At 33.1% G+C, this 16,221-nt stretch overlaps 1 protein-coding gene across 2 annotated transcripts; it reads left to right on the forward strand.

Moving 5' to 3' along the window:
* The first annotated feature begins 11,521 nt into the window (after positions 1-11,521).
* LOC138324522 (spore coat protein B-like) lies at positions 11,522-15,477 on the forward strand. 2 transcript variants are annotated; one of them, XM_069269577.1, is made up of 7 exons: positions 11,522-11,654; positions 12,600-12,658; positions 12,772-12,856; positions 13,746-13,887; positions 14,037-14,111; positions 14,370-14,520; positions 15,357-15,477. In XM_069269577.1, exons 1-7 carry the CDS (start codon positions 11,540-11,542, stop codon positions 15,438-15,440), a joined length of 711 nt encoding a protein of 236 aa, XP_069125678.1. In that variant the 5' UTR covers positions 11,522-11,539; the 3' UTR covers positions 15,441-15,477. The 2 variants fall into 2 exon arrangements, with proteins under 2 accessions (XP_069125678.1, XP_069125677.1); XM_069269576.1 differs by lacking the exon at positions 11,522-11,654 and adding an exon at positions 11,666-11,691.
* The last annotated feature ends 744 nt before the right edge of the window (positions 15,478-16,221 follow it).

The raw sequence follows: 16,221 nt of genomic DNA on the forward strand, positions 1-16,221 counted from the left end.
ATTGTAAGTCATGTTACCTTACATAGATAACAAAGTAGACACATCAGTGTCATTGTAAGTCATGTTACCTTACATAGATAACAAAGTAGACACATCAGTGTCATTGTAAGTCAAACTGTTACCTTACATAGATAACAAAGTAGACACATCAGTGTCATTGTAAGTCATGTTACCTTACATAGATAACAAAGTAGACACATCAGTGTCATTGTAAGTCATGTTACCTTACATAGATAACAAAGTAGACACATCAGTGTCATTGTAAGTCATGTTACCTTACATAGATAACAAAGTAGGACACATCAGTGTCATTGTAAGTCATGTTACCTTACATAGATAACAAAGTAGACACATCAGTGTCATTGTAAGTCATGTTACCTTACATAGATAACAAAGTAGGCACATCAGTGTCATTGTAAGTCATGTTACCTTACATAGATAACAAAGTAGACACATCAGTGTCATTGTAAGTCAAACTGTTACCTTACATAGATAACAAAGTAGACACATCAGTGTCATTGTAAGTCATGTTACCTTACATAGATAACAAAGTAGACACATCAGTGTCATTGTAAGTCATGTTACCTTACATAGATAACAAAGTAGACACATCAGTGTCATTGTAAGTCATGTTACCTTACATAGATAACAAAGTAGACACATCAGTGTCATTGTAAGTCATGTTACCTTACATAGATAACAAAGTAGACACATCAGTGTCATTGTAAGTCATGTTACCTTACATAGATAACAAAGTAGACACATCAGTGTCATTGTAAGTCATGTTACCTTACATAGATAACAAAGTAGGCACATCAGTGTCATTGTAAGTCATGTTACCTTACATAGATAACAAAGTAGACACATCAGTGTCATTGTAAGTCATGTTACCTTACATAGATAACAAAGTAGACACATCAGTGTCATTGTAAGTCATGTTACCTTACATAGATAACAAAGTAGACACATCAGTGTCATTGTAAGTCATGTTACCTTACATAGATAACAAAGTAGACACATCAGTGTCATTGTAAGTCATGTTACCTTACATAGATAACAAAGTAGACACATCAGTGTCATTGTAAGTCATGTTACCTTACATAGATAACAAAGTAGACACATCAGTGTCATTGTAAGTCATGTTACCTTACATAGATAACAAAGTAGACACATCAGTGTCATTGTAAGTCATGTTACCTTACATAGATAACAAAGTAGACACATCAGTGTCATTGTAAGTCAAACTGTTACCTTACATAGATAACAAAGTAGACACATCAGTGTCATTGTAAGTCATGTTACCTTACATAGATAACAAAGTAGACACATCAGTGTCATTGTAAGTCATGTTACCTTACATAGATAACAAAGTAGGACACACATCAGTGTCATTGTAAGTCATGTTACCTTACATAGATAACAAAGTAGAACACATCAGTGTCATTGTAAGTCATGTTACCTTACATAGATAACAAAGTAGGCACATCAGTGTCATTGTAAGTCATGTTACCTTACATAGATAACAAAGTAGACACATCAGTGTCATTGTAAGTCATGTTACCTTACATAGATAACAAAGTAGACACATCAGTGTCATTGTAAGTCATGTTACCTTACATAGATAACAAAGTAGACACATCAGTGTCATTGTAAGTCATGTTACCTTACATAGATAACAAAGTAGACACATCAGTGTCATTGTAAGTCATGTTACCTTACATAGATAACAAAGTAGACACATCAGTGTCATTGTAAGTCATGTTACCTTACATAGATAACAAAGTAGACACATCAGTGTCATTGTAAGTCATGTTACCTTACATAGATAACAAAGTAGACACATCAGTGTCATTGTAAGTCATGTTACCTTACATAGATAACAAAGTAGACACATCAGTGTCATTGTAAGTCATGTTACCTTACATAGATAACAAAGTAGACACATCAGTGTCATTGTAAGTCATGTTTACCTTACATAGATAACAAAGTGACACATCAGTGTCATTGTAAGTCATGTTACCTTACATAGATAACAAAGTTCAGTGTCATTGTAAGTCATGTTACCTTACATAGATAACAAAGTAGACACATCAGTGTCATTGTAAGTCATGTTACCTTACATAGATAACAAAGTAGGCACATCAGTGTCATTGTAAGTCATGTTACCTTACATAGATAACAAAGTAGACACATCAGTGTCATTGTAAGTCATGTTACCTTACATAGATAACAAAGTAGACACATCAGTGTCATTGTAAGTCATGTTACCTTACATAGATAACAAAGTAGACACATCAGTGTCATTGTAAGTCATGTTACCTTACATAGATAACAAAGTAGACACATCAGTGTCATTGTAAGTCATGTTACCTTACATAGATAACAAAGTAGCACATCAGTGTCATTGTAAGTCAAATGTTACCTTACATAGATAACAAAGTAGACACATCAGTGTCATTGTAAGTCATGTTACCTTACATAGATAACAAAGTAGACACATCAGTGTCATTGTAAGTCATGTTACCTTACATAGATAACAAAGTAGACACATCAGTGTCAGTCTGTTACCTTACATAGATAACAAAGTAGACACATCAGTGTCATTGTAAGTCATGTTACCTTACATAGATAACAAAGTAGACACATCAGTGTCATTGTAAGTCAATGTTACCTTACATAGATAACAAAGTAGACACATCAGTGTCATTGTAAGTCATGTTACCTTACATAGATAACAAAGTAGACACATCAGTGTCATTGTAAGTCATGTTACCTTACATAGATAACAAAGTAGACACATCAGTGTCATTGTAAGTCATGTTACCTTACATAGATAACAAAGTAGACACATCAGTGTCATTGTAAGTCATGTTACCTTACATAGATAACAAAGTAGACACATCAGTGTCATTGTAAGTCATGTTACCTTACATAGATAACAAAGTAGACACATCAGTGTCATTGTAAGTCATGTTACCTTACATAGATAACAAAGTAGGACACATCAGTGTCATTGTAAGTCATGTTACCTTACATAGATAACAAAGTAGGCACAATCAGTGTCATTGTAAGTCATGTTACCTTACATAGATAACAAAGTAGACACATCAGTGTCATTGTAAGTCATGTTACCTTACATAGATAACAAAGTAGACACATCAGTGTCATTGTAAGTCATGTTACCTTACATAGATAACAAAGTAGACACATCAGTGTCATTGTAAGTCATGTTTACCTTACATAGATAACAAAGTAGACACATCAGTGTCATTTGTAAGTCATGTTACCTTACATAGATAACAAAGTAGACACATCAGTGTCATTGTAAGTCATGTTACCTTACATAGATAACAAAGTAGACACATCAGTGTCATTGTAAGTCATGTTACCTTACATAGATAACAAAGTAGACACATCAGTGTCATTGTAAGTCATGTTACCTTACATAGATAACAAAGTAGACACATCAATGTCATTGTAAGTCATGTTACCTTACATAGATAACAAAGTAGACACATCAGTGTCATTGTAAGTCATGTTACCTTACATAGATAACAAAGTAGACACATCAGTGTCATTGTAAGTCATGTTACCTTACATAGATAACAAAGTAGACACATCAGTGTCATTGTAAGTCATGTTACCTTACATAGATAACAAAGTAGACACATCAGTGTCATTGTAAGTCATGTTACCTTACATAGATAACAAAGTAGACACATCAGTGTCATTGTAAGTCATGTTACCTTACATAGATAACAAAGTAGACACATCAGTGTCATTGTAAGTCATGTTACCTTACATAGATAACAAAGTAGGCACATCAGTGTCATTGTAAGTCATGTTACCTTACATAGATAACAAAGTAGACACATCAGTGTCATTGTAAGTCATGTTACCTTACATAGATAACAAAGTAGACACATCAGTGTCATTGTAAGTCATGTTACCTTACATAGATAACAAAGTAGACACATCAGTGTCATTGTAAGTCATGTTACCTTACATAGATAACAAAGTAGACACATCAGTGTCATTGTAAGTCATGTTACCTTACATAGATAACAAAGTAGACACATCAGTGTCATTGTAAGTCATGTTACCTTACATAGATAACAAAGTAGACACATCAGTGTCATTGTAAGTCATGTTACCTTACATAGATAACAAAGTAGGCACATCAGTGTCATTGTAAGTCATGTTACCTTACATAGATAACAAAGTAGACACATCAGTGTCATTGTAAGTCATGTTACCTTACATAGATAACAAAGTAGACACATCAGTGTCATTGTAAGTCATGTTACCTTACATAGATAACAAAGTAGACACATCAGTGTCATTGTAAGTCATGTTACCTTACATAGATAACAAAGTAGACACATCAGTGTCATTGTAAGTCATGTTACCTTACATAGATAACAAAGTAGACACATCAGTGTCATTGTAAGTCATGTTACCTTACATAGATAACAAAGTAGACACATCAGTGTCATTGTAAGTCATGTTACCTTACATAGATAACAAAGTAGGCACATCAGTGTCATTGTAAGTCATGTTACCTTACATAGATAACAAAGTAGACACATCAGTGTCATTGTAAGTCATGTTACCTTACATAGATAACAAAGTAGACACATCAGTGTCATTGTAAGTCATGTTACCTTACATAGATAACAAAGTAGACACATCAGTGTCATTGTAAGTCATGTTACCTTACATAGATAACAAAGTAGACACATCAGTGTCATTGTAAGTCATGTTACCTTACATAGATAACAAAGTAGACACATCAGTGTCATTGTAAGTCATGTTACCTTACATAGATAACAAAGTAGACACATCAGTGTCATTGTAAGTCAAACTGTTACCTTACATAGATAACAAAGTAGACACATCAGTGTCATTGTAAGTCATGTTACCTTACATAGATAACAAAGTAGACACATCAGTGTCATTGTAAGTCATGTTACCTTACATAGATAACAAAGTAGACACATCAGTGTCATTGTAAGTCATGTTACCTTACATAGATAACAAAGTAGACACATCAGTGTCATTGTAAGTCATGTTACCTTACATAGATAACAAAGTAGACACATCAGTGTCATTGTAAGTCAAACTGTTACCTTACATAGATAACAAAGTAGACACATCAGTGTCATTGTAAGTCATGTTACCTTACATAGATAACAAAGTAGACACATCAGTGTCATTGTAAGTCATGTTACCTTACATAGATAACAAAGTAGGACACATCAGTGTCATTGTAAGTCATGTTACCTTACATAGATAACAAAGTAGACACATCAGTGTCATTGTAAGTCATGTTACCTTACATAGATAACAAAGTAGACACATCAGTGTCATTGTAAGTCATGTTACCTTACATAGATAACAAAGTAGACACATCAGTGTCATTGTAAGTCATGTTACCTTACATAGATAACAAAGTAGGACACATCAGTGTCATTGTAAGTCATGTTACCTTACATAGATAACAAAGTAGACACATCAGTGTCATTGTAAGTCATGTTACCTTACATAGATAACAAAGTAGACACATCAGTGTCATTGTAAGTCATGTTACCTTACATAGATAACAAAGTAGACACATCAGTGTCATTGTAAGTCATGTTACCTTACATAGATAACAAAGTAGACACATCAGTGTCATTGTAAGTCATGTTACCTTACATAGATAACAAAGTAGACACATCAGTGTCATTGTAAGTCAAACATGTTACCTTACATAGATAACAAAGTAGACACATCAGTGTCATTGTAAGTCATGTTACCTTACATAGATAACAAAGTAGACACATCAGTGTCATTGTAAGTCATGTTACCTTACATAGATAACAAAGTAGACACATCAGTGTCATTGTAAGTCATGTTACCTTACATAGATAACAAAGTAGACACATCAGTGTCATTGTAAGTCATGTTACCTTACATAGATAACAAAGTAGACACATCAGTGTCATTGTAAGTCATGTTACCTTACATAGATAACAAAGTAGGCACATCAGTGTCATTGTAAGTCAAACTGTTACCTTACATAGATAACAAAGTAGGCACATCAGTGTCATTGTAAGTCATGTTACCTTACATAGATAACAAAGTAGACACATCAGTGTCATTGTAAGTCATGTTACCTTACATAGATAACAAAGTAGACACATCAGTGTCATTGTAAGTCATGTTACCTTACATAGATAACAAAGTAGACACATCAGTGTCATTGTAAGTCATGTTACCTTACATAGATAACAAAGTAGACACATCAGTGTCATTGTAAGTCATGTTACCTTACATAGATAACAAAGTAGGACACATCAGTGTCATTGTAAGTCATGTTACCTTACATAGATAACAAAGTAGGACACATCAGTGTCATTGTAAGTCATGTTACCTTACATAGATAACAAAGTAGACACATCAGTGTCATTGTAAGTCATGTTACCTTACATAGATAACAAAGTAGACACATCAGTGTCATTGTAAGTCATGTTACCTTACATAGATAACAAAGTAGACACATCAGTGTCATTGTAAGTCATGTTACCTTACATAGATAACAAAGTAGACACATCAGTGTCATTGTAAGTCATGTTACCTTACATAGATAACAAAGTAGACACATCAGTGTCATTGTAAGTCATGTTACCTTACATAGATAACAAAGTAGACACATCAGTGTCATTCATTGTAAGTCATGTTACCTTACATAGATAACAAAGTAGGCACATCAGTGTCATTGTAAGTCATGTTACCTTACATAGATAACAAAGTAGACACATCAGTGTCATTGTAAGTCATGTTACCTTACATAGATAACAAAGTAGACACATCAGTGTCATTGTAAGTCATGTTACCTTACATAGATAACAAAGTAGACACATCAGTGTCATTGTAAGTCATGTTACCTTACATAGATAACAAAGTAGACACATCAGTGTCATTGTAAGTCATGTTACCTTACATAGATAACAAAGTAGACACATCAGTGTCATTGTAAGTCATGTTACCTTACATAGATAACAAAGTAGACACATCAGTGTCATTGTAAGTCATGTTACCTTACATAGATAACAAAGTAGACACATCAGTGTCATTGTAAGTCATGTTACCTTACATAGATAACAAAGTAGACACATCAGTGTCATTGTAAGTCATGTTACCTTACATAGATAACAAAGTAGACACATCAGTGTCATTGTAAGTCATGTTACCTTACATAGATAACAAAGTAGGCACATCAGTGTCATTGTAAGTCATGTTACCTTACATAGATAACAAAGTAGGCACATCAGTGTCATTGTAAGTCATGTTACCTTACATAGATAACAAAGTAGACACATCAGTGTCATTGTAAGTCATGTTACCTTACATAGATAACAAAGTAGACACATCAGTGTCATTGTAAGTCATGTTACCTTACATAGATAACAAAGTAGACACATCAGTGTCATTGTAAGTCATGTTACCTTACATAGATAACAAAGTAGGCACATCAGTGTCATTGTAAGTCATGTTACCTTACATAGATAACAAAGTAGACACATCAGTGTCATTGTAAGTCAAATGTTACCTTACATAGATAACAAAGTAGACACATCAGTGTCATTGTAAGTCATGTTACCTTACATAGATAACAAAGTAGACACATCAGTGTCATTGTAAGTCATGTTACCTTACATAGATAACAAAGTAGGACACATCAGTGTCATTGTAAGTCATGTTACCTTACATAGATAACAAAGTAGACACATCAGTGTCATTGTAAGTCATGTTACCTTACATAGATAACAAAAGTAGACACATCAGTGTCATTGTAAGTCATGTTACCTTACATAGATAACAAAGTAGACACATCAGTGTCATTGTAAGTCATGTTACCTTACATAGATAACAAAGTAGGCACATCAGTGTCATTGTAAGTCATGTTACCTTACATAGATAACAAAGTAGACACATCTGTGTCATTGTAAGTCATGTTACCTTACATAGATAACAAAGTAGACACATCAGTGTCATTGTAAGTCATGTTACCTTACATAGATAACAAAGTAGACACATCAGTGTCATTGTAAGTCATGTTACCTTACATAAAAAGTACCTTACATAGATAACAAAGTAGACACATCAGTGTCATTGTAAGTCATGTTACCTTACATAGATAACAAAGTAGACACATCAGTGTCATTGTAAGTCATGTTACCTTACATAGATAACAAAGTAGACACATCAGTGTCATTGTAAGTCATGTTACCTTACATAGATAACAAAGTAGACACATCAGTGTCATTGTAAGTCATGTTACCTTACATAGATAACAAAGTAGCACATCAGTGTCATTGTAAGTCATGTTACCTTACATAGATAACAAAGTAGGCACATCAGTGTCATTGTAAGTCATGTTACCTTACATAGATAACAAAGTAGACACATCAGTGTCATTGTAAGTCATGTTACCTTACATAGATAACAAAGTAGACACATCAGTGTCATTGTAAGTCATGTTACCTTACATAGATAACAAAGTAGGACACATCAGTGTCATTGTAAGTCATGTTACCTTACATAGATAACAAAGTAGACACATCAGTGTCATTGTAAGTCATGTTACCTTACATAGATAACAAAGTAGACACATCAGTGTCATTGTAAGTCATGTTACCTTACATAGATAACAAAGTAGGCACAGTGTGTCATTGTAAGTCATGTTACCTTACATAGATAACAAAGTAGACACATCAGTGTCATTGTAAGTCATGTTACCTTACATAGATAACAAAGTAGGCACATCAGTGTCATTGTAAGTCATGTTACCTTACATAGATAACAAAGTAGACACATCAGTGTCATTGTAAGTCAAACTGTTACCTTACATAGATAACAAAGTAGACACATCAGTGTCATTGTAAGTCATGTTACCTTACATAGATAACAAAGTAGACACATCAGTGTCATTGTAAGTCATGTTACCTTACATAGATAACAAAGTAGACACATCAGTGTCATTGTAAGTCATGTTACCTTACATAGATAACAAAGTAGGACACATCAGTGTCATTGTAAGTCATGTTACCTTACATAGATAACAAAGTAACACATCAGTGTCATTGTAAGTCATGTTACCTTACATAGATAACAAAGTAGACACATCAGTGTCATTGTAAGTCATGTTACATAGATAACACAAGTAGACACATCAGTGTCATTGTAAGTCATGTTACCTTACATAGATAACAAAGTAACATCAGTGATCATTGTAAGTCATGTTACCTTACATAGATAACAAAGTAGACACATCAGTGTCATTGTAAGTCATGTTACCTTACATAGATAACAAAGTAGACACATCAGTGTCATTGTGTCATGTTACCTTACATAGATAACAAAGTAGAAACATCAGTGACCAGTTGTTACTTACATAGATAACAAAGGTAGACACATGAATGTCAATTTGTTTTTTTTTTTTTTATATTACCTAAAAAGTGAGATGTCACACATTTATTGCATATCCAAGTCATATCTAATGTTACAAAAGTACATCTGTGTAATAAGTATTTTTACATCAACCACTTTCATAAAGATGTTTTACATTGACTGTGCCAAAAGAAATCATATCTGAACAAATATGTTACCTTAATATATTAACAAAAACACATCAGACTCATTGAATTGTTACCTTACATAAAAAGTTTGGCAACATCATTTTTGACTTTAAAATTCTCCAAAATGCATGTTACCTTCTTAGATAGGAAAGTATGATAAGTGTCTTGTAAATATGATAAGTACTTGTAACAAAGTAAATATGATCATGTTCTTTGTAGGAATATGATAAGTTACTTGTAGGAAAATGATAAGTTTCTTGTAGGAATATGATAAGTTCTTGTAGGAATATGATAAGTTCTTGTAGGAATATGATAAGTTCTTGTAGGAATATGATAAGTTCTTGTAGGAATATGATAAATAGTATTGAAGATCCTCTTTTATGTATGGATCAACCGTAGCAACAGTGGCCTCACATGTACAGAGGCTTTTACGTGTTGAAAAAAAGTTTAAGTTTCTGTTTGTTTGATCAAGCTCAAACTTCATGTAAAGATTGTCCTCATTACCAAAAATTGTTTGAGTTTTTTTTTCAAGTCCGAAGATCTTTATTTTTTTAGCTCAAAAATAGATGAGAATCCTTGCTACAAAAATTGCAAATGACTTAATTAAGGGACATTCTTGTATATGTAATACTTTTATTTCAAAAGCTATGTTTTACGAAAAAAATACAGTCCTCATTTCAGGTGAAATTAAAGAAGACCATGGACAGAAGACAGCTTCTTGGTGCAATTAAAAAAGTTAGAAAAGGTAAAGTAGTTTTGGATTTTTAAAATAGAACCTGCCAATATAAACAGGACTCGCCGAGGTACATTTCTTTTTTTTAGTTGTTTTTACATATAGGGATTGATATCAAACTGTTTTCATTTTCAATCTTTCAGAAATCAAAAAGGAGAGAATGAGGATTACTGATGATATCCATCCGATGATTCGATGATAATCCAATCCTTGTACTCCGGCTACTGACAATCAAAGAAAGATTTCTTAAAGAAAGGTAGAACTTTATAGACTAACTAAATTTTCACACCAAGCATATTTGAAAAATGTCAACACAAAAACAATTGTGAAACCGAAATAAATAAATCATCAATTTGTTCAATCAACAAATGACAAAAATTTTCCACGCACATTAGAATAAGCAGACATTTAATATTACACATGTGTTTCATAGAAAGCAATGTGTTCTATGTTTTCGATATGTCACAACGGTTATAATTGCTTTATAATTGAAATGTATTGTGGTAATGTTGATACTCGATGTTGGTGTACTGGGTTTCCTAAACTGATCAAAATAAATATTAGCCATTCATTAATCTTAATAAAATGATGTATACCTATGGTGGTAATGCTGTATAATTTGAGTTTGTGTTGCCTGCAACGCAAGTGACGACAAAGAAGGTATCACTATGTGATCGTTTTCGGTGTCATACAATGGTGTTTTTGTCACTCAAATCTGGTTTCGTGCGATAATTTATGTATTTAATTGATGATCGTCCGATGATTGTTCAAACCAAATATAAGAGTTAGGATAAATGTTTTCTTTATATAAATGAGTCAGATTTTTCCACGTTTAATAGTAGTATAAAAAACTGGGAATGAAAAAAATGTACCTCCTATTAGCCGTTCGTTTCAAGAAATCGGAATACTGAGTTTTTTTTTGCCTGTTTAAATGCATGTATAAAAGTATGAAAAGTTTTTCAGTCATATTTATTAAAATTTTCTTTTATTACATATCATTTTCAGTTCTCAAGAGGCTGTTTTAAAGATGTCTCAATCCTCATCGTGTTATTTGCTTTTCGCATTAACCAACAAAAAAATTATTGATACTCTGATATAAATAAATGTAAACTTAGTGAAAAATGTTTTACATTTGAGGTCTTAAATTTCTGTTTGCTGTAGACAAAAGAATGAAAGTGGGAAGATGGACAAAGCTGTGAAGGATACAATTATACGACTCAATAAACAGATAGAGCAGCTACGTTCTGAGAATAAAGGTTTAAAACAGGATCTAGAGCGAGATATGGCCAGTACAACAGGTAAAGTACTTAGAGCGAGATATGGCCAGTACAACAGGTAAAGTACTACTGGATTTTCTTGTACATGTTACATTTGGACTGAGGAGTTTGTCAGAATTGAAATCACATCATGGATCATCTGCTGTTTGATATGAAAGCCTATCCTGGCATCTGTTTCTTTCCAGATGATTTGGAAAGATGATGTCAATATTGTTTTTTTTTTTTTTATATTGCCTAAAAAGTGAGATGTCACACATTTATTGCATATCCACCTCATATCTAATGACTTCATCTGTGTAATATTTTTACATCAACCACTTTATAAGCTGGAGATGTTTTCATTGACTGTGCCATTCAAGAAATCATATCTGAACAATATTGGACTTGAAGATATTAAGGCAAATTGACTGATTGTACTGAAAATTTGGCAACATATTTTGACTTTAAAATTCTCCAAAATGCATGTTCTTGTAGGAATATGATAAGTTCTTGTAGGAATATGATAAGTTCTTGTAGGAATATGATATGTTCTTGTAGGAATATGATAAGTTCTTGTAGGAATATGATAAGTTCTTGTAGGAATATGATAAGTTCTTGTAGGAATATGATAAGTTCTTGTAGGAATATGATAAGTTCTTTGTAGGAATATGATAAGTTCTTGTAGGAATATGATAAATAGTATTGAAGATCCTCTTTATGTATGGATCACCGTAGCAACAGTGGCCTCACATGTACAGAGGCTTTCGTGTGAAAATTTAAGTTTCTGTTTGTTGATCAAGCTCAAACTTCATACAGATCCTCATTACCAAAAATGTTTGAGTTTTTTAAGTCCGAAGATCTTTATTTGCTCAAAAAGAGAATCCTTGCTACAATGCTAATTGCAAGTGACTTATGTGACATTCTTGTATATGTAATACTTTGTATTTCAAAGCTATGTTTTAGAAAAAAATACTCTCCTCATTTCAGGTGATTATGAAGACATGGACAGAAGACAGCTTCTTGGTGCAATTAAAAAGTTAGAAAAGGTAAAGTATGGATTTTAAATTAGAACCTGCCAATATAAGACAGACTCGCCGGATATTTCTTTTTATTGTTTTACATATATGGATTGATATCAAGTTTTCATTTTCATCTTCAGAAATCAAAAAGGAGAGATGAGGATTACGATGATGATGATGATGAATCCTTGTACTCGGCTACATCAAAGAAAGATTTAAAGAAAGGTAGACTTCTAGACTACTAATTCACCTAGCATATTTGAAAAATGTCAACACAAAATTGTGAATGGAATAAATAAATCATCAATTTGTCAATAAAATGACAGAATGTAGGAATAATTATATCATGAAAGCAATGGTTCTATGTTTTATATCACATAATGAAAATGTATTGTGGTATTGATAATGTTTTTCCTAAAGATCAAAATAGCCATTCATTATCTTAATAAATGATGTTTACCTATGGTTAATGCTGTAGTTTTTGTGTTGCCTGCAACGCAAGTGCGACACATAGGTATCACTATGTCGGCGGTGTCATCAATGGTGTTGTCAAAACGGTTTCCGTGCGATAATTTATGTATTTATTGTCCGATTTCAACTAAAGTTGGTATGTTGCTTTATATAAATGAGATCTCAGATGAGTTCGATACTGGTTAAAACAGACATTTTCTGGGTTTCCGTGCGATAACTTTAATATGTATTATCCTATTTTAACCAAATGTTGTATATTGATTGATATTAATGAGATCTAGGATAGGTTTTGATACTGGTCAAAATCCATGAATATTTGCAAGAGTAACAGGACTTTAAAATTATCAAAACAGACAATTTCTTGGTTACTGCTGAATAACTTGTGTATTTATTATGCGATCTCAACCAAATTATGTATATTGCTTTATATCAATAAGATCTCAGATGGGTTTGATACTGGTCAAAATCCGTCAAAATTTGCAAGAAATACTGGACTTTATAACTTCACTTAGTTATCAACAATATTTTCAACTTTATAACTATTTTTTGTGATATTTAAACTGCGGTGAAAAAATTTGAAAACATATCCAAATATTAGCGTGTTGTCTGTAAATAAAAACATTGCTTTATCTTGTGGATGTAGGTAAAATCACACTGAAGGGGAACCTGGAGGAACGCCTGGATCAGTTAGACAAGAGAGAGACGGAGTTGTTAGACACCATCAGTAAACAGGCAGAGACGATTAAACGTCTTAAAGTCTACCGCAAACGCTGTGAGGAGAAGGAGTAAGTTACATTCTCTAATACATTATTACTCCTTAAAATTCACCATGTAACATCCCACATTATGTCTCCTTATACACTTCCATCACGATCATCATGTGTTACTAATTTTAGTCAGATGTAAAATTATTTTCATTGACTTAATTTTTCAGTAAAGACATAAAGGCTTTAGAAGAGGAGTTAGGAGGCAGCGGAGGAATGTCTCGCAGATCACCTACTCCACGAACGTTTGTATTCTAGTTTTATTGTTGGATCTCAATTAGTATGAAATCATCTTTAAAAAATAATTTGATCAAATCAAGGTCTACAAATTTTTATTGAAGTGTGTTTAATAGTTGGACCAGCAGTATCGTTATGGCTTCTATCTGGTGAGGTTAACAAGATTATAGTCTTTATATTTGCTAGAATCTCTTCCAATATGTAGTGTACATCCATTGTCTTTGGTAAACTGTTAGTTATATTACCTAAATGGTTTCCTTATTTAGAAGCCGTCCACCCTCTGGAAGACGAACATCTATTGACAGCGTGATGTCAGAGGATCGTCGAAGCAGAAAGAAGAGCACAGACTATTCACAAGATACTGCAGCACGCAAAATACAAAATGAATGGAAAAAGAAACAGTTGGAGAAAGAAGAGGTAAGGATATGGAGAGAGTATTTAGGTAGTTTGTCAGGCGACACGTCTAGGTGTAGACCATTATTATTCTATTGATCTACATTGACATCATCATCTTCCCTTATTGATAAGCATTTAATCGAGCTATCTAAATAAGAATAGGTGAAATCACTATTCAATTTTATAAAGATAGATAATCAAACATTTGAAGAAAGATAAAACATTTTTAACCGTGTAAGTAACATGTATGGATCTGACAATACATGTGTGAAGTTGATCAGTGCTCTGTGTTAGGTTGAGAATCTTTCTTTTATACATTGTATTTGTGTTCCTATTTCTATGGCTATATCACATCTTACAATCTGATGTAGTCCCTATAGATATTGTAATTCTTTGTACAGTGAAATGTTTAAATACTCAAATTAGATTTGATGACTTTATTTGTCTAGAAAAGAGAAACAACAATTTTTATCTACCACATTATCTGTAATAAGACTTGTATCAGGTCTTACTAATTGACTGTCTAAAAATGTAAGCTATGTCTAGTTGCAGCTACAGCTAGACTTTAAGCATATGAAATAGTGGCATTGTGATTTTTTAAAATACTCCTGCACCCCAACATTCCAAAAAAAGGTAAATTAAATAGGAGGCTATATCAGAAAGGATCTATTTGGCTTTCTAATCTATAAATTGATTCCAATTTTTGTTTATTCCATGTTTTAAAGTTGGAATTATAATAAAATAAAAATGAAATTAAGAAAGCCAATTCTGTTTGCTCAGCAATTGAATGTCAAAAAATCTGTTGAAGAAAAATTACCACAAACATTCTTAAGGTCAATTATCCGTATCTCTTTTAGCAAGAGAAAGCAGATTATGAAAGGAGGCTGAAGGCAGGTTTTATTTTGAAGTATTCTGCTTTAAGGGGTTTATTTTTATCATGACATTCTAATCCTGCACGGAATTGTTGCCTGACGTTTGCATGATGTTGTCTGGCTTTGTGTGCTTGGTGCTTGACATTTTGTGCATGTTGTCTTAGTCCACTAAAGCTGCCTATATTATTAGACTTATTTATTTATTTTTTGTCTAATATATAGTCTATATATTAGGCAAAATGTTTTTATTTTTTTAAGCCTAATATACTATAGGCAGGTTTAACGGACTAGATGTTGTGTGTGTGCTTGGTGTTACTTATCTGCACCAAACTAAGTGTTAATTACTTTCACTGACTTCTGTATTTTGGTTACGTAATTATTGAATATCAACAGTAAAAAATAGAAACCATCCAAGTAACTCATGTTACCGTTTACATGGTTTACACACAGTGCTCCTTGTTGGATAAAATAGGGTTGGCACAGACTTTTCATTTTCTAGTTAGCTCACCTGGCCCGAAGGGCCGGTGAGCTTATGTCATGGCGCGGCGTCCGTCGTCCGTCCGTCCGTCAACATTTCCTTTAAATCGCTACTAGTCATAGAGTTCTGGATGGATTGTAACCAAATTTGGCCACAAACATCCTTGGGGGAAGGGGAACAGAACTTGCATAAATTTTGGCTCTGACCCCCCGGGGGCTGGAGGGGCGGGGTCCAATAGGGGAAATAGAGGTAAATCCTATAAATCGCTACTTTGTCATAGAGTTCTGCATGGATTATAACCAAATTTGGCCAGAAACATCCTTGGGGGAAGGGGAACAGAACTTGTATAAATTTTGGCTTGAATACCCCCCC

This window comes from Argopecten irradians, chromosome 5, assembly GCF_041381155.1.
Source record: "Argopecten irradians isolate NY chromosome 5, Ai_NY, whole genome shotgun sequence".
NCBI classification, from domain to species: domain Eukaryota; kingdom Metazoa; phylum Mollusca; class Bivalvia; order Pectinida; family Pectinidae; genus Argopecten; species Argopecten irradians.

What these genes read in the sequence shown, in the direction of transcription:
- LOC138324522 (XM_069269577.1), top strand. Translation starts at nt 11,540, where the DNA reads ATGGACAAAGCTGTGAAGGATACAATTATACGACTCAATAAACAGATA. An exon ending in CAATTAAAAAGTTAGAAAAG is followed by an intron (nt 12,659 to 12,771) that starts GTAAAGTATGGA and finishes TTTCATCTTCAG; the next exon opens with AAATCAAAAAGGAGAGATGA. An exon ending in AAACGCTGTGAGGAGAAGGA is followed by an intron (nt 13,888 to 14,036) that starts GTAAGTTACATT and finishes TTAATTTTTCAG; the next exon opens with TAAAGACATAAAGGCTTTAG.